Source organism: Centropristis striata, chromosome 14 (genome assembly GCF_030273125.1).
Source record: "Centropristis striata isolate RG_2023a ecotype Rhode Island chromosome 14, C.striata_1.0, whole genome shotgun sequence".
Lineage (NCBI taxonomy): Eukaryota > Metazoa > Chordata > Actinopteri > Perciformes > Serranidae > Centropristis > Centropristis striata.
In genome coordinates this window covers 35785593-35808130 of record NC_081530.1, presented here as the reverse complement: position 1 = coordinate 35808130, position 22538 = coordinate 35785593, and the positions used below count along the sequence as shown (strand labels likewise).

At 37.4% G+C, this 22538-nt stretch overlaps 1 protein-coding gene across 1 annotated transcript in view; it reads left to right on the top strand.

Moving 5' to 3' along the window:
• The window catches only part of LOC131984327 (semaphorin-6D-like), a 117731-nt gene that overhangs the window by 77434 nt on the left and 17759 nt on the right, over positions 1-22538 (top strand). The window contains exons 19-20 of the mRNA XM_059349186.1: positions 14734-14792; positions 14935-14988. Of these exons, the coding sequence (XP_059205169.1) occupies positions 14734-14792; positions 14935-14988 (113 nt within the window). The remainder of the gene's footprint in view (positions 1-14733; positions 14793-14934; positions 14989-22538) is intronic.

Here is a 22538-nt window from a genome sequence, read left to right as displayed (position 1 = left end):
ATGTTTTATTGCAGATCGAAAGTCTCTGCAGCAAAACAAACTTTTGGATTTACAAACAGACATTTTTGGTAGTTTTGTTCTGTTTGGCTGTGAAAGACACAAACAGCTGAAGAGTTTTTCTTCAGAGACAAAGACTTCTCTCCATGGAAAAGATGCTCCTGCTCTTCCTGTCAGCAACAACCAGGAAGACTTTGAGGATTTTATATGAAGAAGAGAAAAATGATCTCGTCCGTGAGGGACACAAAATTAAATACAAAAATTAATCCTTTGGCCTTTTTGAAGAATTTCGTTCTCTGAAGGTTTCTGAAAAAAATGTTTTATTGCAGATCAAAAGTCTCTGCAGCAAAACAAACTTTTGGATTTACAATAGACATTTTGTGATTTGAGTTTGGTAGATTTGTTCTGTTTGGCTGTTAAAGACTCAAACAGCTGAATAGTTTTTCTTCATAAAAATTCTTCTCTCCATGGAAAAGATGCTCCTGCTCTTCCTGTCAGCACTTTAACCACCAACAACCAGGGAGACTTTGAGGATTTTGTATGAAAGAGAGGGAAATTATTTCATCCATGAGGGACACAAAAATAAATTGAATATAAAAGTGAAACTTTTGGCCTTTCTGATAGCTGAAGAATTTTGTTCTCTGAAGGTTTCTGAAAGAAATGTTTTATTGCAGATCAAAAGTATCTGCAGCAAAACAGATATTTTGTGATTTCAGTTTGGTAGATTTGTTCTGTTTGGCTGTTAAAGACACAAACAGAGCTGCAGAGTTTTTCTTCATTAAACGACGAACGACACTGAAGATGCTCCTGCTTTTCCTGTCAGCACTTTAACTAAGATATGCTAAGAAAGTTAATGAGGGGAAAAATTATACATTAAAGTTCTGTTTGGCTGTTAAAGACAGAAACAGAGCTGAAGAGTTTCTCTTTAAAAGAAGAACGATTCTGAAGACTCTCCATGGAAAAGATGCTCCTGCTTTTCCTGTCAGTACTTTAACCACCAACAACCAGGGAGAATTTGAGGATTTTATATGAAGAACAGAGGTGGAAACATGATGTGAACAAATGTTCGAGTGTCAGTGAGTGTAAATTTGCTGCAGTGGAAGACTCCAAACGTCCTGCAGCGCTTCATCTTCACCTGAAAGAGTTTCCTTTACTGTCAATTTCCACTTTTCCTGACAAAAACAACTAAAAACATAAACAATTATCAGTTATTTTACAGATAATTTCTTTAAAAATACAGATTATATACAAAAATGTACATCTGTAAAAGAATCAATACATTTTTAACTTATTATTATCTATTATTATTGTTAAATACAGAAAGTTTCCTTAATTTTACATTCAGTAATATGATGAGTATTTTCTGTAGAATTCATTGTAATTTAACATTATTTTATTTTTAATTTAATTTGTCATCATATTATTTTATTATACTGTATAAAATTTCATTTCATCTGTCAAATAATTTGACAATTAAATATCTAGATGATATAATATTATTATAACATTAAAATATTTGATAGATTTTTATCAAAATAAATATATATATATTTTAATGTAATTTGTCATCATATTTTATTATACTGTATAAAATTTCATTTCATTTCTGTCAAATAATTTAACATAATTAAATATTTAGATTATATAATACTTTTATAATATTAAAATATTTGATTACATTTTTATCAAATGAAATATATTTTTATTTATTTTTTATGGAATTTTTCGTAGTATTTTATTATACTGTATACTATTCATTAAATCTAATTCGTAGTGTGTCAGGGACACGTTGACATGTCGCGGTGACTCGTCAGTTCTGGTGTCATTTAAACAGAAATGTTCCAGGAACATTTGAGTTGTGACTCAGCACCACCGGCTGCATCTCATGTTGTTTACGCCAAACTGTGACCAGAACTCGCTGCTTCACACGTGTTCCTCTCATGTTGTGGTTGAAAGAACCGCTCTCCTTTTCATTTCGTCTCTTCTGAGACATTTTATTCTCCAGTTCAACTTTAGTTCTCTGAGTTCTTGTTGGTTGTCGGTTCTAGTGTGGAGGGAAAAGTTGAAATCAGCATTTTCAAACAGTTTAATCGGACCTCTGAGCTCCAGATATCTAAATAAAATTGGGTTTTATTTGAACCCACGAGTCTCCTCTTTACAGACATGCCCACTTTATGCTAATAAATTGTATCATTTGTTATTGTGTCCTCTTGTATGTGCATCTTTGTGCATCCTGGGGTTACATTTTAGCGAGCTGTCCCTCTGAAATCTCACCTCAAGATAGATCTGAAAAAAAAAAGTTCTATGGTTCCCCACGAGTTTCCTCTTTACAGACATGCCCACTTTATGCTTATAATATGCATTTTGTACATAAACGTGCGATTTTTTTCATGCATTTTCACCATTCCTGCATCCTGGGGCCCCTAAACACTCTGTGAGCTGCATAAATCGGGTCTGACTGGAAAGCTGAGACTCTTGTGGATTCAATGAGCCCAAAGGACCATTTTAAAAGTTGCCCCTTTACTGTTGACCTCCAGATATCCAAATAATCCTCATGAGTCTCCTCTTTACAGACATGCCCACTTTACGCTGATTATATGCAGTTTCAGGCAGGAACCTGCAGTTTTTTTAATGCAAATATGATACTTTGGACAAATTTGCCTCTTGTATGTGAATCTTTGTGCACCCTGGGGTCCCTAAACAGTCTCTGAGCTGCATAAATCGGGTCTGACTAGTTCGGCTAACTTTTAGTTTATACAAAATTGAGTTTATACATAAACTTGCCGTTTTTTTTTCATGCATTTTCACCATCTCTGCATCCTGGGGTCCCGATATCTGAATAAAAACAAGTTGTATGGTTCCCCACAAGTCTCCTCTTTACAGACATGCCCACTTTATGCTGATAACACACAGTAAAAAGTGTTATTTCAGCCTATTTTATGTGGATATCTGTGCACACTGCCTGTGAGCTGCATAAATGGGGTCTGACTGGAAAGCTGAGACTCTTGTGGATTCAATGAGCCCAATTTTATTCAATCTCTATATATTGTTAGGAAGGAAGGAGGTGAAATTACACTGCAGAATTGGGCTGAATTTTCACAAAGGAAAAACAGGCATGCCCACTTTATACTTGTTCTTTGCATGCAGCGTAAATGTGTTATTGTGTCCTTTCGTATGTGAATATTTGGTCACGCTGGGGTCTCTAAACAGTCTGTGAGCTGCATAAATCTGTAGAGACAACAAGACTAAACTCTGTGAACCCTGGCTGTTTCATCTGATACTTTATTAAATCTTTGGGCTGTTTTTAGATGTGACATGCCCACTTTATGCATTTTATCAGAAGCTGTTTGGGGCAGAAACCATGCAGTGTTTCTCCAGCAGTTTCCTGCCTTTTTTCAGCTTCACATTCAGAGTTTAATGAAGAAAAGAAGCTGCTGAGTGACGTGAGAGCAAGGTTGTTCTGTAAATACCTGCAGAGATATTTAAAGCAGTTTGATGACTCTCAACATAAAGTAAACAGGAAGTGTCCTGAGTTTCCTCAGGAGACAGGAGAGGCAGGAAACATGACAATACTGAGAATATGTTCAATAGATGGAGAAAACTCTTTATTTATTTTATTTTTTGTAATTTTTAGGTATTTTTTGATAATTTTGTGTCTTATTTTTGGTCATTTTGTGTCTTGTTTTTGGTCATTCTGTGACTGTTTTGGTAATTTTTTTGGTAACGTCTTGGTTTGGTTATTATGTGTCATTTTTTGGAAATTTCTGGAAATGTCTTTTTTTTTTAAATGTACGCCTTTTTTTGGTAATTCTGCAACTTTTATTGGTAATTTTGTGTCTTTCTTGGTCATTTGGGGAAATGTGGGGTCCTTTTCGGTGATTTTACGTCTTGTTTTGGTAATTTTATATATTTTTCGGAAATTTCGTCGGTCATGAGACAAATATTCACTGAAAATCTGTTTACACAGAGCAGAGAGGAGAGGACAGGAGAGGCTGGAAACATGACAATACTGAGAATGTGTTCAATATATGGAGAAAACTCTGCTTTCTTTGTCATTTTTAGGTATTTTTATGATAATTTTGTGTCTTTTTTTTTGGTCATTTTGTTTCTTGTTTTTGGTCATTTTGTGACAGTTTTGGTAATTTTACGTCTTGGTTTGGTCTTTTTTTTTATGGTCCTTTGTGTCTTTTTTGGGAAATTTCTGGAAATTTTGTATATTTTTTTTTAAATGTACGTCTTTTTTTGGTAATGGGACAAATATTCACTGAAAATCTGTTTACACAGAGCAGAGAGGAGAGGACAGGAGAGGCTGTTTACACAGAGCTGAGAGGAGAGGACAGGAGAGGCTGGAAACATTTTTTGTCAATTTGTGTCCTTTTTGTAATTTTACGTCATTCTTTTAGTCATCTTATTTCTTTTTTTTTTAAATGTGTGTGTTTATTGGTAATTATGTGTCTTTTTTGGTCATTTTATGGGGTTTTTTGCAACATCTGTATGTTTTTTTGTCATTTTACATCGCACAAGAACACATTTTGTGTGTTTTTGGAGGAAGAGGAGAGTAACTGTGGGTTTGTCTGCTGGTCGATGGTCATGAAGTGTTGTGGAGTGGGCTAGCCACCTGACACTCTGGAGTTATTGATTAGACGGTGGCATCTGATTCACTGACTGCTGTGTGTGTGTGTGTGTGTGTGTGTGTGTGTCTCGGCGGAGCACAGAAACAGGGATTTGATCTTCGTGTCTGGAATTCAAAATGAAGCTGAAATGATTTTGGAGTCTTCATGCATCATGTTTCCGTACAGAGAACACAGCGAGGAGTCATAATGTATCTGGAGCTCAACTTTAGCTGTGCATCATCCTGACTGTGACTGTTTGTTGTTACTATGGTAACAGACGACATCATCTGATGTGTCCATCCACTTGGAACAAATGTCCAAATTTGGTGATTTTGATATTAAAGCATTAAAACACTGTCTGAAACACAAGAACAACAACAGTAAAAACAATCATAAAAGCTTTCTGATGACTCATCTGCAGCTCTATGGTTCTGCAGCTCTATAGCTCTGCAGCTCTATGGTTCTGCAGCTCTATAGCTCTGCAGCTCTATGGTTCTGCAGCTCTATAGCTCTGCAGCTCAATGGTTCAGCAGCTCTATAGTTCTGCAGCTTTATGGTTCTGCAGCTCTATAGTTCTGCAGCTCTATAGTTCTGCAGCTCTATAGTTCTGCAGCTCTATAGTTCAGCAGCTCTATAGTTCTGCAGCTCTACAGTTCTGCAGCTCTGTAGTTCTGCAGCTCTATAGTTCTGCAGCTCTGTAGTTCTGCAGCTCTATGGTTCTGCAGCTCTATAGTTCTGCAGCTCTATAGTTCTGCAGCTCTATAGTTCTGCAGCTCTACAGTTCTGCAGCTCTGTAGTTCTGCAGCTCTATAGCTCTGCAGCTCTGTAGTTCTGCAGCTCTATAGTTCTGCAGCTCTATGGTTCTGCAGCTCTATAGTTCTGCAGCTCTATGGTTCTGCAGCTCTATAGTTCTGCAGCTCTATAGTTCTGCAGCTCTATGGTTCTGCAGCTCTATAGTTCTGCAGCTCTATAGCTCTGCAGCTCTGTAGTTCTGCAGCTCTACAGTTCTGCAGCTCTATAGTTCTGCAGCTCTATAGTTCTGCAGCTCTACAGTTCTGCAGCTCTGTAGTTCTGCAGCTCTACAGTTCTGCAGCTCTGTAGTTCTGCAGCTCTATAGTTCTGCAGCTCTGTAGTTCTGCAGCTCTATAGCTCTGCAGCTTGTGGTCTAATTTCTACGGAGGTTGAAAGATGTTTGAGCTGCAGACTGAGACGAGGAGTCTCTGAGCTGTTATCATCCTTTAACCCTTAACAGGACACTCATTGAAATACTTGCAAATTCCAAATTTGAACCCTAGAGAATATTGGAGGATATTACATACTGCCAGAATGTGTAAAACAACATACGGACCTGGGGGAGGGGGGTAATATATTGAGAAAAAAAGTTTACGAGATTAAAGTGGCAAATCTTTGAGAAAAAAATGTGCAGAATTATGAGATTTAAAGTGGTGAATCTGGGAGAAAAAAGTTGCTTTTTTCGTGTCAATCTGCAACTTTTTTCGCGCAGAATTGCCACATTAAATCTCTTAAATCTGCGGGTCAAGTCACTGAAGAATAACACGACTGTTTCTTGCATATTTTTTTCTAAATTTTTCATTTTTACATTGGAGGTCCAGGTCAATAAAGTTAATATTATTATATTATTATCATACTGATTGGTCAGATGTCAGGGTCTTTGCTGATTAGCTGGAAGAAATCCATGTGGTTCTATGACCAAACAGATTCTCATTTAGATATCCATAAGGAAGTTACCAAATATAGTTCTTCGCCTGATAAAGGGTTAACCCTCTGAAATCTTGGGCTATTATATCCGTTAAAAAAATCTGTTAAAAATATTCACCATGCCATGTTGGTATCATTTTTTTCAGCGCAACCTCACCTTTATGTCCTGATCATTAATTTTTGTCTTTGACTTACTTGATCAAAATTTTGAACCCAAAAGAACAAAGGAAAACATCAAATCTGATCTTGAAAATTATGTTTCAAAACACAGAAATGTACATGTTGCAAATATATACACAGGTTGCAAATATAACATATAACTTGTAAAATGAGGATAATACCTATTTCTATATTTTATACTAAATATATTTGACAATATCTCTGGTTTTACTTGGCCGAATATCATCAAAAAAAATCTGGCATGGAGTTTCAAGCCAGAAGACTCAATGTTGCTTCATTTTATGTCTTCACGTCATGAAGAAGTTAATGTGCAGGTGGTTTCATGGACTCTAGAGGGTTCTTAGCTTGTAACTGCTTTTAACGTTGTGAACCTGATCTAGTTTGTGCTCAGACGTCTCCGTCTCCAGCAGAGGAAAGTGTAAAACAGAGAGGAGAGGACAGGAGAGGCTGTTTACACAGAGCTGAGGGGAGAGGACAGGAGAGGCTGGAAACATTTTTTGTCAATTTGTGCCCTTTTTGTCATTTTACGTCATTTTTTTGGTCATTTTGTTTCCTTTTTTTGAAAATGTGTGTGTTTATTGGTAATTTTTTTTGTCTTTTTTGGTGATTTTATGGTTTTTTTTGCCATTTTACATCAACACGTTTTGTGTGTTTTTGGGGGAGGAGTAGAGTACACACTGACTGAGATTCCTCGTTGACTGAACACTGGAACTCAAAGAGAAAAAGTTTGTGGTTTTATTAGAAATGTGCAGCAAGTGACACACACACACACAGAGACACACACACACACACACACACACACACACACAGACACACAGAGACACACAGCTGGCAGGTTTAATAGAAGCAGCGGTGAGACGGACGGGACGTGGAGATGAAAAGAGACGAGGACGGAGACGTGATGCAAGAGCAGGAAAGGAAAGATGAGAGACGAGCTCCGATAGAGGAAGTAGAACAAGATAAAGTTCCACTTTCATTTAGTCTCGCTCACTTCTGGCTTTGATAAAGTGTCTCCGACTTATTTATCACTTTGCTGCTCTCTCTCTCTCTTTCTTTCTTTCTTTCCATAATCAAAATGTCAAACCTGTCTCCTGCAAAACACGTTTTTATTTACGGCTAATGTGGACGAGCCACTTTAACACGGATCAGAGTTCATCCGGCGAACAGCTTCTGGTTAGAGACGAGAAGAATCAGCTGTTCAACATTCACATCCTGGAGCAAACAGCTTCATCTGAATGTATTAACGCTCGTTTTTACAGCTAACAGGAACCGTTTCAAGGACGTTTGAGATGAAGGATTTTACGATTTTACCTTAATTACTAATAAATCCACCTGCAGGGAAACTGATCTTTCTATAACCTTTATGCTCTGACAGATTGCTCTCATTAAGCCTGTTAGAAAGTGTTAATGCACTTTATATTCTTCACATGCTCAGATCTGCAGGCAAACACTTAGAGAAGACACAAAACAGATAATAGTGCACAGAAAAAATACTCTCTTATTTGCTTGTTAGATCTTTGTGACATTAAAGAACATAAATATGAACATCAGGAGCATCAAAGAGCTGCAGAAAGTGTGACTTACGGAGGATTTTTCATTATGTAGTTTGAGGATAAAATTAACATACGATTTTGAGAATTTTTTAGATGTATTGAGGAGAATCAGGTAGTAGCTCGCAGTCTGCTTCACCAACTCAAAGAGTGACTTTATTCTCCTCATTTCCACTTTATTCTCTTTGTGACTTATTTAACGTGGTAAACTTGTTCAGCGTGGTAAAAGTGGTAAATTCTTTTAACGTGGTAAACTTATTTAACGTGGTAAACTTGTTCAGCGTGGTAAAAGTGGTAAACTTATTTAACGTGGTAAACTTGTTTAATGTGGTAAAAGTGGTAAACTTGTATAGCGTGGTAAAAGTGGTAAACCTTTTTAACGTGGTAAACTTATTTAATGTGGTAAACTTGTTTAATGTGGTAAATTTATATAATGTGGTAAACTTGTTTAATGTGGTAAAAGTGGTAAACTTGTATAGCGTGGTAAAAGTGGTAAACCTTTTTAACGTGGTAAACTTATTTAATGTGGTAAACTTGTTTAATGTGGTAAAAGTGGTAAACCTTTTTAACGTGGTAAACTTGTTTAATGTGGTAAACTTGTTTAATGTGGTAAAAGTGGTAAACCTTTTTAACGTGGTAAACTTATTTAATGTGGTAAACTTGTTTAATGTGGTAAAAGTGGTAAACCTTTTTAACGTGGTAAACTTGTTTAATGTGGTAAACTTGTTTAATGTGGTAAATTTATATAATGTGGTAAACTTGTTTAATGTGGTAAATTTATATAATGTGGTAAACTTGTTTAATGTGGTAAAAGTGGTGAACTTGTTAAACATGGTAAAACTGGTAAACTCGTTTAATGTGGTAAACGTGTTTAACGTGGTAAAAGTGGTAAACTTCTTTAACGAAGTGTTGAAGAGAATCAGGTTGTTGCTCACAGTCTGCTTTATCAACTATCAAGAGTGACTTTATTCTCCTCATTTCCACTTTATTCTCTTAGTGACTTATTTAACATGGTAAACTTGTTTAACGTGGTAAACTTATTTAAAGACATATTGAGGAGAATCAGGTAGTAACTCTGTCTGCTTCACCAACTCAAAGAGTGACTTTTTCTCCTCATTTCCACTTTATTCTCTTAGTGCAAGATTATTGTTTTTTTTTCTCATCACTTCATTTTTGTTCCTGTAACTTCACGTTTTCTCCTCCAACACTAGATCATTTCCTCCCTTGGGTCCAAACTGAAAAGATCCAAACTTCAGGTGTGAAAGTGTTTGTGTGCAATGAATTTTCACTTTGGTCTTGAGAAATGAATTAAAAAAAAACTGAATCTGAACCTCTGAGTCGGCAGAAAGAGACGAGGTCAGAGGATGATGATGGAGCGATCATGAGAGGAGAAAGAAAGAAAGAAAGGATTTCTATCTGAGAGCATCATTTGCGAGCCGAGCAGAAGAAGAAGAGAGTCAGAGAGAGTTTCTGTCCTCTTTTCTACTCTGACCCAGTAAAAGTCTCGTCGTTGTCAGTAATAAACGTCACCGTGTCACTTTGTGCAGTTCAGTGATTATCCTCCGTTAGTCTGAGCGTCTGAGCCCGAACTGATCCGTTGCTGTTAGCCTCAAAAACCAGAGTCACACATTCGCTGAGTTATTATACAGCTTTTTATTGATTTGCCACACATTACAGATTGTTTTACAGTGTTATTTAATAGTTTAATGTTAGATTGCAGTGAATTCTAGGTAAAAAATACTATGCTAAAATAATATTACTGGAAGGAAACTTTCTGTTTTCTGACAGTTAAACTTTGCATTTCATGGGGGAAAAAACTGTAAAAGGTTTCCAGACTTTATTTATTCTACAAATATTATCTGTATTTTTAAAGAAATTATCTGTAAACTATCTAATAATTATTTGAAGTTGTTATGGAGGAGAGATGGAGAGAAAAGGGAAGTTTTTCAGGCTTCCATCAGTTCAGTTCAGTTCAGTTCAGCTGCAGAGAGAAAACAGACAGATGGACTGGTGTGTGTGTGTGTGTGTGTGTGTGTGTGTGTGTGTGTGTGTGTGTGTGTTCAGGTTGATTCAGAGGTAGAGTGACAGCTGCTGCAGCATCACACACACACTGAAGCATCTGTCTCTGAACAAAGATGTTTGCCTCTAAAACAAAGACACAGTGATGCAGACAGCTGCTGCATTAAACAGGGTTATGTTTATTGATTTTAAAGTGTTTAACCTGTTTAACATGGTAAACTTACTCAACATGGGAAACTTATTCAACATGGGAAACTTATTCAACGTGGTAAACTTGTTTAACGTGGTAAAAGTGGTAAACTTGTTTAACGTGGTAAAAGTGGTAAACTTGTTTAACGTGGTAAACTTGTTTAACGTGGTAAACCTATTTAACGTGGTAAACTTGTTTAACGTGGTAAAAGTGGTAAACTTATTTAACGTGGTAAACTTGTTTAACATGGTAAAAGTGGTAAACTTTTCTTAATGTGGTAAACATGTTTAACGCGGTAAACTTGTTTAACGTGGTAAAAGTGGTAAACTTGTTTAACGTGGTAAAAGTGGTAAACTTGTTTAACGTGGTAAACTTTTTAACGTGGTAAACTTATTCAACATGGGAAACTTATTTTACGTATTAAACTTGTTTCACGTGGTAAAAGTGGTAAACTTGTTTAACGTGGTAAACTTGTTTAACGTGGTAAAAGTGGTAAACCTATTTAACGTGGTAAACTTATTTAACGTGGTAAACTTGTTTAACGTGGTAAACTTATTTAACGTGGTAAACTTATTTAACGTGGTAAACTTGTTTAACGTGGTAAACTTATTTAACAAGGTAAACTTATTTAACGTGGTAAACTTGTTTAACGTGGTAAACTTATTTAACATGGTAAACTTATTTAACGTGGTAAACTTATTTAACATGGTAAACTTATTTAACGTGGTAAACTTGTTTAACGTGGTAAACTTGTTTAACGTGGTAAACTTGTTTAACGTGGTAAAAGAGGAAAACTTATTTAACGTGGTAAACTTGTTTAACGTGGTAAAAGTGGTAAACTTATTTAACGTGGTAAACTTGTTTAACATGGTAAAAGTGGTAAACTTTTCTTAACGTGGTAAACATGTTTAATGCGGTAAACTTGTTTAACATGCTAAACTTGTTTAACTTATTTAACTTGGTGAACTTGTTTAGCATCGTAAACGTGTTTAATGTGGTAAAAGTGGTTTACTTATTTAACGTGGTAAACTTTTGTTAACATGGTAAACATGTTTAACACGGTAAACTTGTTTGACTTGTTTAACCTGGTAAACTTGTTTAACGTGGTAAACGTGTTTCTAAATCAACACGTTCTAAATGCTGTAAAAAGGTCGAGGCACCAAAACAACAACCTCCCTCATGTTCGGAGAAAACACAGCATTAAAAAAACTCCACTGAGGATTTCAGGACAAGACCAAGTCGAGTCTCGAGACAGTTTGTTTCTTTTTTAAGTAATTCGTTTTTTTCTGTCGCTTTGTGTCTTTTTTGAAAATTCTGTCCTTTTTTTGGGTCATTTTGTTTCTTTTTTAAGTAATTCGTTTTTTTCTGTCATTTTGTGTCTTTTTTGGTCATGTTGTGTCTTTTTTTTTGTAATTTTGTGTCTTTTTTGGTCATGTTGTGTCTTTTTAGTAATTTTGTGTCTTTTTTCGGTCATTTTGTGCCTTTTTTTAGTAATTTTGATGGTTTTTTGGTCATTTTGATACTGCCTCCAGCGGTCTCCAGGTAATTTGAGTTTGACACCCCTGCTTTAAAGCTACATTAACTGAGCTGAGATCACACCAGAGCAGACTGTTGCATCATGGGAGAGCACAGAAGCTTTTAGTGAGAGTTCCTGCAGACATTTGTACCTGGTGATTACATCTCTCAGGCCGTTGAGCTGCTAACACCTCCGCCGCAGAGCCTCGGCGTCCACAACACCAAAACACACTCCAGCATCTGATAACTGGGCTGTATTTTATAACCGGCGGAGTCTATTTCCATCCCCTCCTCCGAGTCGCTCCCCGCTAGATGAACGAGGCGTTTAGGTGCCCGAGAGGTTTGGGGATTTATAGTGGCTCTCTCCGCCACAGCGACCTCCTCCCTCTCTCCTCACTCACAGCTCAGCCCACGCTGCTGCTAATGCAGCTCCAGAGACGAAGGGAGGGAGGACGGTGATGGAGAGAGAGAGAGTGAGTGATGAGGGAGATAAATATTGAGTGACTGAGGGGGCGGAGGAGTTAGCAAATAAGTGAGGTGGAGAGAGGTAAATATAGAGCGAGCGAGCATGATGGTTTCATAATAAATCCAAACTTATAGAGTTCATTAAATGTTCTGCAGCTCCACTTCTGTTGATGATTCATCGATCTGTTATTGGACCGTGTGGTCGGCATTTATACACAAAGCTCCTGTTTAGGTTTATAAAAGACAGTTAAAGAGGAAATAAATGATGTAAATGGTGGAAGAGGAGTAGTTAGGAGGACAAAGTGATGTATTTTAGTAAAAACCTGATGCAGGAAGTGAAGAGATGTTTGAATCACATGCTGCACTTTGGCCTCACACGGGGCACCAACACTGATCTGCTGGGAGACAGTTAATCTGTCTCTATAGGGTCATTTTGTGTATTTTGTTGGTCACTTTGTAACTTTTTTTATTATTTTGTGTATTTTTTCTGTAATTTTTAGGCATTTTGTGTATTTTTGGGTCATTTTGTGTCTTTTGTTGGTCCTGTAGTGTCTTTTTTCGTCATTTTGTGTCTTTTTTTGGTCATTTTGTCTTTTTTCGTCATTTTACATGTTTTTTGGGTAATCTTGTGTCTATTTTTTGTCTTTTTTGTCGTTTTGTGTCTCTGTAATTTTTACGCCATTTTTTCATCATTTCACATCTTTTCTCCACATGGGACAACAACATCCTTGTTTAATGTGGTAATCTTGTTTGACTCATTTAACGTGGTAAACTTGTTTAACTTGTTTAATGTGGTAAACTTGATGTGACAGGATGGATTCAGACTGGAAGCGTCCTAATGGACACAATAAAACTTGTTTAACGTGGTAAACTTCTTTAACGTGGTAAACTTGTTTAACTTGGTTAACGTGGTAAACTTGTTGTACTTGATTAACGTGGTAAACTTCTTTAACGTGGTAAACTTCTTTAATTTGGTAAACTTGTTGTACTTGATTAACGTGGTAAACTTCTTTAACATGGTAAACTTTTTTAATGTGGTAAACTTGTTGTACTTAATTAACATGGTAAACTTCTTTAATGTGGTAAACTTGTGTCACTTGATTAACGTGGTAAATTTGTTTAATGTGGTAAACTTGTTTAACTTGTTTAATGTGGTAAACGCGTTTAACTTGTTTAATGTGGTAAACTTGTTTAATGTGGTAAACTTGATTAACGTGGTAAACTTGTTTAACTTGATTAACGTGGTAAACTTGTTTAACTTGATTAACATGGTAAACTTGTTTTACGTGGTAAACTTGTTTTACGTGGTAAACTTGTTTAACGTGGTAAACTTTTTTAACGTGGTAAACTTCTTTAACGTGGTAAACTTGTTTAACTCGGTGAACGTGGTAAACTTGATCAACGTGGTAAACTTGTTTAACGTGGTAAACTTGTTTAACATGGTAAACTTGTTTAATGTGGTAAACTTGTTTATTGACTGTAACTTAGTTATTTGCACGCAGGTTGAACTGAGGACTGGAAGCGTCCTGACGGGGACAAATTAAACTGATGACTGATGGATTTTCTGTTGCATGGATTAGTTCTGTGGGAGTTCAGAAAGACGGAGGGAGAAGAAAGTGAGACTGCAGCAGGTTGGAGAACAGGAGTCAATGAGTTTGAGCTGAACGTGGGCCGAGCCCGATCACTCTGACGAATGTTTCTGCACCTTTTTATTCACTCAAAACGTTTCTGTCCACCTCCACAAACATCACGGCGGCCACGCCAACTTCCTGTTGGAGCGTTGGCTGGAGCGCCGCCAAAACCTCCCAATGAATCATGAAAGGAGTCTGCCAGCGCTGCTCACTGATGGTTGTTGAAGCTTTGTGATGTTGCTGTGGGTGTTTTTACCCCCGAGGGACGCCGCGTCCGTCCATCTGTCCACCTCTGAGCAGGACGTCTCCACAAACATTTGTTTACTCCTATTAGAGAGACAAGTCGGGAACAACAAACTCGTCTTCTGCCAAACACGACCCGCTTCCATCCTTTTATTAAAAGTTATTTTACAGAAATGTCCTGTTCTAGTTTACAGGGTTTGTTGCAAAAGCCATAAAAACACTTTTTTTTAAATAAATATTAACCATAAACTAACATTTGAAATATTTTTTTGCAGTATTATTCAATTGTTTAACAGTCTTGAATGTTAAATTTCAGCTAGTTCTGTGTAAAAATACAGAAAATAAACATCATATTACTGAATGTTAAATTAAGGAAACTTTCTGTTTTCTGACAGTAAAACTAGAAACCACCTCCCATCATATTAAAGTAAAAAAACGTATATTATTCTACAGATATATATATTTTCAAATAGATATTTACTGTATATATTATTCTTTTTAATTTTTTTGACATTAAAACATACAAAAGTACACATTATATTGCTGAGTTTAAGTTTATGTTTTCCTACAGTAAAACTTTACAATTAATTATCTGTCTCTGTTTGTTGCAGGGCGGGGTTCGAGCAGGACATCGAGGGGGACTACTCGTCTCAGACCGACAGCTGCCACGGTGAGATAAACTCCTTTTACCTCTGTAAAAACATTGAAAACGAGCTGAATGAGACTGTAGACGGTGAGAGAGCTTACAGTGTGTCTGACTGTCCTTGTTTGTTTGTTTGTTTGTTTGTTTGTTTGTTTGTTTGTTTGTGCAGCCGACGTGTTGGCGACCACACGGAACCAGGAGTCTGCCGCCGACTCGGCCTACGGTAAGAGACAGCAGAGCATCATGGGACAGAGACGCCTTTATATCATGTTTATAATGTTTCAGGGTTAAAGTGTCACAAAATGAACTGACGGAGTTCAATGATCTGGGTTTAATATCAGCAGCAGCTCTAAAGTCTGATATGAAGAACAAAACAAGATCATTTTATGTCTTTATTTTGGTCTTTTTGTGTCTTTTTTGGTAGTTTCGTACCTTTTTTGGATAATTTTGTGTCTTTTTTCGTATTTTTGTGTCCTTTTTTGTCATTTTGTGTCTTTTTTCATAGTTTTGTTTCCTTTTTTTCGTCATTTTGGGTCTTTTTTGGTAGTTTGGGTCTTCTTTGTCATTTCGTGTCTTTTTGGTCATTTTCGGTCTTTTTTGATAGTTTTGTGTCTTATCTTGGTCATTTTGTGTTCTTTTAGTGGTTTTATGCCTTTTTGCTAATTTTGTGTCTTTTTTAGTCATTTTGTGTATTTGGTGCCTCTTTTGGTCATTTAGTGTCTTTTTTTGGTAGTTTTGCATCTTTTTTGGTCTTTTTGTGCCTTTTTGGTCATGTTGTGTCTTCTTTTTGGTTATTTTCTGTCTTTTTTGGTATTTTTTTTTCTTTTGTGGACACTTTGTGTCTTTTTTTGACACTTTGTGCCTTTCTTGGTCATTTACATCAGTCATTCGTCATCATTAATAATCTGAAGGTGTGAACTCGTGTGTTGGGCTGGTTATGATTAATTCCTGCAGTGTTTACGTTGCGTTACGTTGTTAATTTCTCCTCCGTTTCATATCCACTTCTTGCAGCTTCCTGTATGATTTAGTAGTTTTTGCTCCTCGCCGCGCGGCGCCGCTGGCAGCAGCAGATGTGGCGCCGCGGCGGATTCATTTACACACAGATTCTGATTGTTTCCTGATTAACCGTGTCATTTCAGTCTGAGGTTTTATTGACGCCTGCAGGGAGTTAATGGCCCCACACACACACACACACACACACACACACACTGTCCATGGCGCTGACAGCAGGCTCTTCCTCTGTAATGGCGCCGGAGACATTAACTTCCTGTCTGGCGTGAAGGACTCCCAACACACTGTCTGACGGGTGTCTGCGGCGGCGTGCGCCCCCGCGTCACGGCCGAGCGGCCACCGTTACTGTAACGACATCGTTTGGCGAGGAACTGTTCCCATAATGACGTTTTCTCTGTAAATTGGTTCTTGAACGCGGCGCGGCGAGCCCCGCGGGCGCCGTTTGGCCTCCGAATGGACTTTAATTGGCCATTATGCTGCGGCGCCATTACAGCGAGTTCCATCCAAACGATGATGGCGGTTCCTGTCCCCGACCTTTAACTCTCAGTTTATTCTGCTGATGAGGAACCATTAGAACCAGTAAAGGAAGTTCCTCTGACTCTTCTCCTCTGAACCTGAGACCAGTTTTAATAACAATAATAATAATAATAATAATAATAATAAAGTGTCTGACTCCATGATGGATCTCAGACTGAAGTTAGAGCTGATTCTTTGTCACACAAACCTCATTGTTATGCTTTTTGTTGTAGTTTTGTGTCCTCTTTTGGTCTTTTTCTGTCTTATCTTGTGTCTTTATTTGGTCATTTTGTATTTTTTTTGTGATTTTGTGTCTTTTTGGTCAGTCTGTGTCTTTATTTGGTCTTTTGGGGTCTTTTTTGGTAGTTTTGTGTCCTTTTTGGTCATTTTGTGTATTTTTTTGGTAGTTTTGTGTCCTTTTTTGTTCTTTTTGTGTATTTTTTGGTAGTTTTACATCATTAGTAATGTGAAGGTGTGAAGTGGTGTGTTGGGCTGGTTATGACGCTCCTGCAGTCTTTACGTTACGTTGTTGATTTCTCAGGTTCATATCCAGTTTTTGCAGCATCTTGTATGATTATGTAGTTGTTGCTCTCTGAGCTTTTATTGGTGCGATTTCATGGTGAAATCAAATTAAACAGCAAAAAGAAAATAAAAAATAAAGGTCGAGGGCAGGATCTCTGCAGATTCTAGTGGCTCATAAGCATCAGAGGGAATATTTCTGCACCAGTCTGTTCATTCTGATTCATGGCATCACATTTTTTATGGCATTTGCACAAAAAAAACAAGAAAAAAACTGTAAAATGAAACAGTAAATTTCTGTTTTTCTTATTTTTTTAAATGTTTTTACTGTGCAGCTGTGTGAGGTCATGGTGATGCAATCAGCTGGTATTGTGCGGGTCACTTCCTGTTGCTCAGATCATCAACACCTGCTGATTACTGCAAACACACACACACACACACACACACACACACACTCCGGCTGATTCTAAGCTGCCTGATTGCTTTCAGCGCCGTGTGTGAGGATGTGGCTGGGTGAGTGGGCACCTGTGTGTGTGTGTGTGTGTGTGTGTGTGTGTGTGTGTGTGTGTGTGTGTGTGTGTGTGTGTGTGTGTGTGTGTGTTTGTCTGAACCACAGACGATACACACTCTTGATTGGACGAGTAAATCAAGACTGATGAGGGAAGGTCAGCAAAGAGACAGCAGGGACAACACACACACAGACACACACACACACACACACACACACACACACACACACACAGACACACACACACACACACACACGCACACACACACACACACACACACACACACACACACTGACCCGGTCGATAAAAACACAATATGGAGCTCAGTGGGAATCAATCAACAACAAGGACGCTCACAGTTAGAGGTGTGTGTGTGTGTGTGTGTGTGTGTGTGTGTGTGCTTAATGTGCGCACACACACACACACATAGTGTAACAGTTCTCAACATGAGCAGTGTGTTAAATGTTGGGAGCTGTGGTAGAGACTCTCATTGGAGTCTATGGGAGCTGTGGTAGAGACTCTCATAGGAGTCTATGGGAGCTGTGGTAGAGACTCTCATAGGAGTCTATGGGAGTTGTGGTAGAAAAGTTTAAAGTCGTGTTATGTGTAGCAGAAAAGTTCCTGCAGAAAGTTCTGAGTGGACAGAATCTGAGTTGAGTTTTGTCTCTGTGGAGGTTTGGTGCTTCGGGTCACATCATCAAACTCACATTTAGAAAAATCCAACAACGCCAAGAACGAGCCGTTAGAACCGTCCGTTAACACCTCTGAGGGACGTTTAGTTTCACCTCCCCTCCCATCATCATCATCATCATCATCATCATCATCATTATCATCATCATTATCATCACATCAGCGTTTGATGTGGAGCCTCCTCACCAACACAACCAGCTCCCAGTAAAGCTCACTGGGAGGAGCGCTGATGTTTCTGAGGGTCCCTGAACGTCTCAGCTGTTCTTATATACATACATACATATTTATATATATATATATATATATATATATATATATATATAAATATATATATATATATATATATATAAATATTTATGGATACATATATAGATATAGATATAGATATGTGAAGTGGTAAGAAAAAGTGTGTAAACCCTTTGAAATTACCTTTTTTTCTGCATTAATTTGTCATAAAATGTGATATGATCTGCATCAAGTCCCAAGTTTAGACAAACACAACGTGCTTAATTGTGGCCCTCGTGACAATATTTTGTGGCCCCCACCTTGATATGTTTTATATGAGTGGCACTTTACCGTGTTGTGTGATGAAGGTCCCTTTAATTACTTTTTTTTGGTAATTTTGTGTAACATTCAAAGTGATTTAATAACTGGTCGACCCTCCTTCCATCTTTATTGGATTGAGGTCTGGGCTCCAAAAGGTGGATTCACTTTTTTTGAAGTCATTCAATAGTAGATTGAATTGAAAAGTAAAAATGACCAAACAAGACACAAAATTGCACCCAAAACACGTAACATGACCAAAAAATGTGAAATGACCAAAAACACAGAAAATTACCCAAGAAAGATGTAAAATGACCAAATAAAAGAAAAAAAGGTCAGAAAAGACAAAGAGATAACCAAAGAAAATACATAATTATATTTTTAAAAGATGTAAAATTACAAAAAAATCACCCAAAAAAACATAAATTTACAAAAAGACCAAATTTAAATACAAAATTACCAAATGCGTAATTTACAAGAAATACGTAAAAATAAAAATAAAAACATGTAAAATCACCAAAAAACCCAAAATTTACAAAAAGCCACAAATTGACCAAAACCACATAAAATTACCCCCCAAAATATGGAAAATGACAAAAAAAAGACACAAAATGACAGAAAAAGACACATATACATGTATATATACATATTTAGATATAGATATGTATGTGTGTAGATTTACTTTGATATTTAAGGCCATTGTCCTGCTGCATCAGCCAACTTCTACTGATCTTCAGCCGGCAGACAGACAACCTGACATTATCCTGTAGAATACCTTGATAAAACTGGGAATACATTTTCCCCTCAATGATAGTTAGTGGTCCAGGCCCTGTTGGGATGATGTTCTCATATTGGTATACGGGGCCCTTTTTACACCATACACAGTGCTGCTTGTTCTTCATGAACAGTTCCACCATAGTTCCATCACTCCACTAAACATGTTCCCAGTCGTGTTGTGGAGCGTCAAGCTGCTCTTTGGCAAACTTCAGGCATGCAAGGATGTTTTTTTGGAAAGCAGCTGTCTCCTCCTTGGTGTCTGTTCAATCACAGTGTGTGGTAGACTAGAGATGACTAGAGATGACTAGAGATGTTAACCAGTTCCAATGAGTCCTTCAAGTCTTTACTTGTTACTCTGGAGTCCACTTCTAGGGAGACTAGCCACAGCACTCAATAATCTCCATTAGTGGACCATTTGTCTAACTGTGTTTTGTGTCCTTTTTTGTTCTTTTTGTGTCTTTTTTTGTAGTTTTGTGTCCTTTTTTGGTCTTTATGTGTCTTTTTTGGTAGTTTTGTGTCCTTTTTTGGTCTTTTGTGTCTTTTTTGGTAGTTTTGTGTCCTTTTTTTGTTCTTTTTGTGTCTTTTTTGGTAGTTTTGTGTCCTTTTTTGGTATTTTGTGTCTTTTTGGTAGTTTTGTGTCCTTTTTTGTTCTTTTTGATAGTTTTGTGTCCTTTTGTTGGTCTTTTTCTGTCTTTTTTGGTAGTTTTGTGTCTTTTTTTAAATCTTTTTTTGGTCTTTTTTGCACTGGTGAATATCTAGTCTTTGAGGTTACTTTGTAACCCCTTCCAGTCTGATGCAAACAACAATTCTTGATCGCAGCTCTTCAGAGCAGCTCTTTTCTTGCAATTCATGTTTCACATGAGCAGATGCTTCTTGTGAATAGCAATCTCAAAAAGTTTGAGTGTTTTTTACAGGTCAGCGTATCTCTACACTTCACTCACATCTCATTTAATTGTTAGGACTCCAAGTTTTCTAATTCCTGACTCCAATTAGCTCTTAATGGAGTCGTTAGCCAAATCATTCACTTACTGTTTCCACCATCACTTTGAACGTTTAATGGATGTGTTCAATAAAGACATGACATATTATAGTTGTTTGTCTGGTATTTGGTTAGGCATGTTGTGTTTGTCTATACTTGGGACTTTGATGCAGATCAGATCACACTTTATGACAAATTAATGCAGAAAACTTTCCAAATTTCAGAGGGTTCACATACTTTTTCATGCCACAGTATATATATATATATAAGATATATAAGATATATATATAAGTATTGTCATGTTTCTATGTGTGATGGTAGAGACGCTGCCGCTTGTTTTATTCAGTTCACAGTTTCTGTCATCACAGCACAGGTAAAATAAGGCCCGCCCACACAGTTTGATTGACAGGCGACCTATGCAAGGTGCAGTCTACACACACACACACACACACACACACACACACACTCAAACACACACACTGAGGAGCACCTGAAATGAAAATAGAAGCAGAGACGGAGCAGCAGAGAAACAGCTTCATTCTTATTCTACACACACACACACACACACACACACACCTGACACACAGCGTGCCAGGTGTGTGTGTGTGTGTGTGTGTGTGTGTGTGTGTGTGTGTGTGTGTGTGTGTGTCAGGTGTGAGTTGTCTGACCTTTAAAGTGAAGCGATAGTGTGTGTTACCAACATTTTCGGTGGCGAAGCGAAAAAGTCAAACTTGACAAGGTCTCTCCTTTTACTCACACACACACACACACACATGCACACACACACACATGCACACACACACACATGCACACACACATGCACACACACACATGCATGCACAAGCGCACACACACATGCACACCCTCGTTCATTTTCATTTCTAACATGTCTCTCTCTCTCTCCCTTAATCCATGTCTGTCATTTCTCTCTCTCTCCTTCATCTCGTTGTCATTTCTTCTCTCTCGCCCTCTCCGCTCTCTCTCTCTCTCTCGCTCTCTGTCACTGCCGTCTGCCTTCATGTGAATACCAATGGAGCTGGTGGAGAAGGAGTGGGCGAGAGAGAGAGAGAGCAGCAGACATGGAGAGAGAGAGAGAGAGAGAGAGAGAGTATGCTAATAGAGCAGAAGTTTGTGGAGCTTGACTCTCTGCACACTGGAGCAACATTTAAAGCAACACAAAGGGCTCAGACTGTCTCCTGGACACAAAGGACCGGCTCCTCTCAGACGGCAGGTTTACTGCTCAGGTGTTCAGGCTGCTCACAATGAAAGGTCACAGCGATACGTGCAGCTTCGTTGACGCTCAGACGCCACAAGTTCTGATAGCAAAGTTCCTCACAGAAACTGACAATACAGGACAGAAAGAACAAGTCTGTCAGGTCCAAAAGCTCCAATAATGACCCGTACAGACAGCAGCGGGTATAAAAAGTAAGTAAAGACACAAAGATAACCAAAAAAAAGACAAAAAATGATATTAAAAAAACACACAAAATTTCAAAGAAATACATTAAAAAAACATACATTTACAAAAAGATACAAAATTGCCAAAAAAGACGTAAAATTACCAAAAGAAAGATGTAAAAATGACCAAAAAACACAAAATTGCCCCCAAAACATTACCAAAAAAAAATCTTCAACTTCAATTTAGATATATGTATATATGTTATATTGAAGTATTGTCATGTTTCTACATGTGATGGTAGAGACGCTGCCGCTTGTTTTGTTCAGTTCACAGGTAAAATAACAAGTCTGTCAGGTCCAAAAGCTCCAATAATGACCCGTACAGACAGCAGCGAGTATAAAAAGTATCTCACATATCATTATATGTAATTGTAAGGTTCACTGTTGGAACAAAAAAGCTTTGGTTTGGTTGTGTTGGGAATTAAGGATGCCTCTTTTATGAATAAATGATACCTTGCACAGGGCATCAAATATGTAAATAAAAGGGCGTTAGCTTAAATGCTATCCCTCCCATAAGGATATCAAATATGTAAGTATGAACCTGAGAAACACTTGTGTGGGTCTCATGGTTCAAATGTGTGGTTAAATGTCATAAATAATTATTAATTATAATAAATTATATGACTTGATTTGCTCTAAGTCGTAGCTCGTTGGGGGCACCACTCTGTAAAACAGAGAAAAATATAACCAATTCACCTTAATCAGTCTCATAAAGTTAAACTTAATAACTATTAATATAATTATAATCAAATAACCATATTAATATTTAGA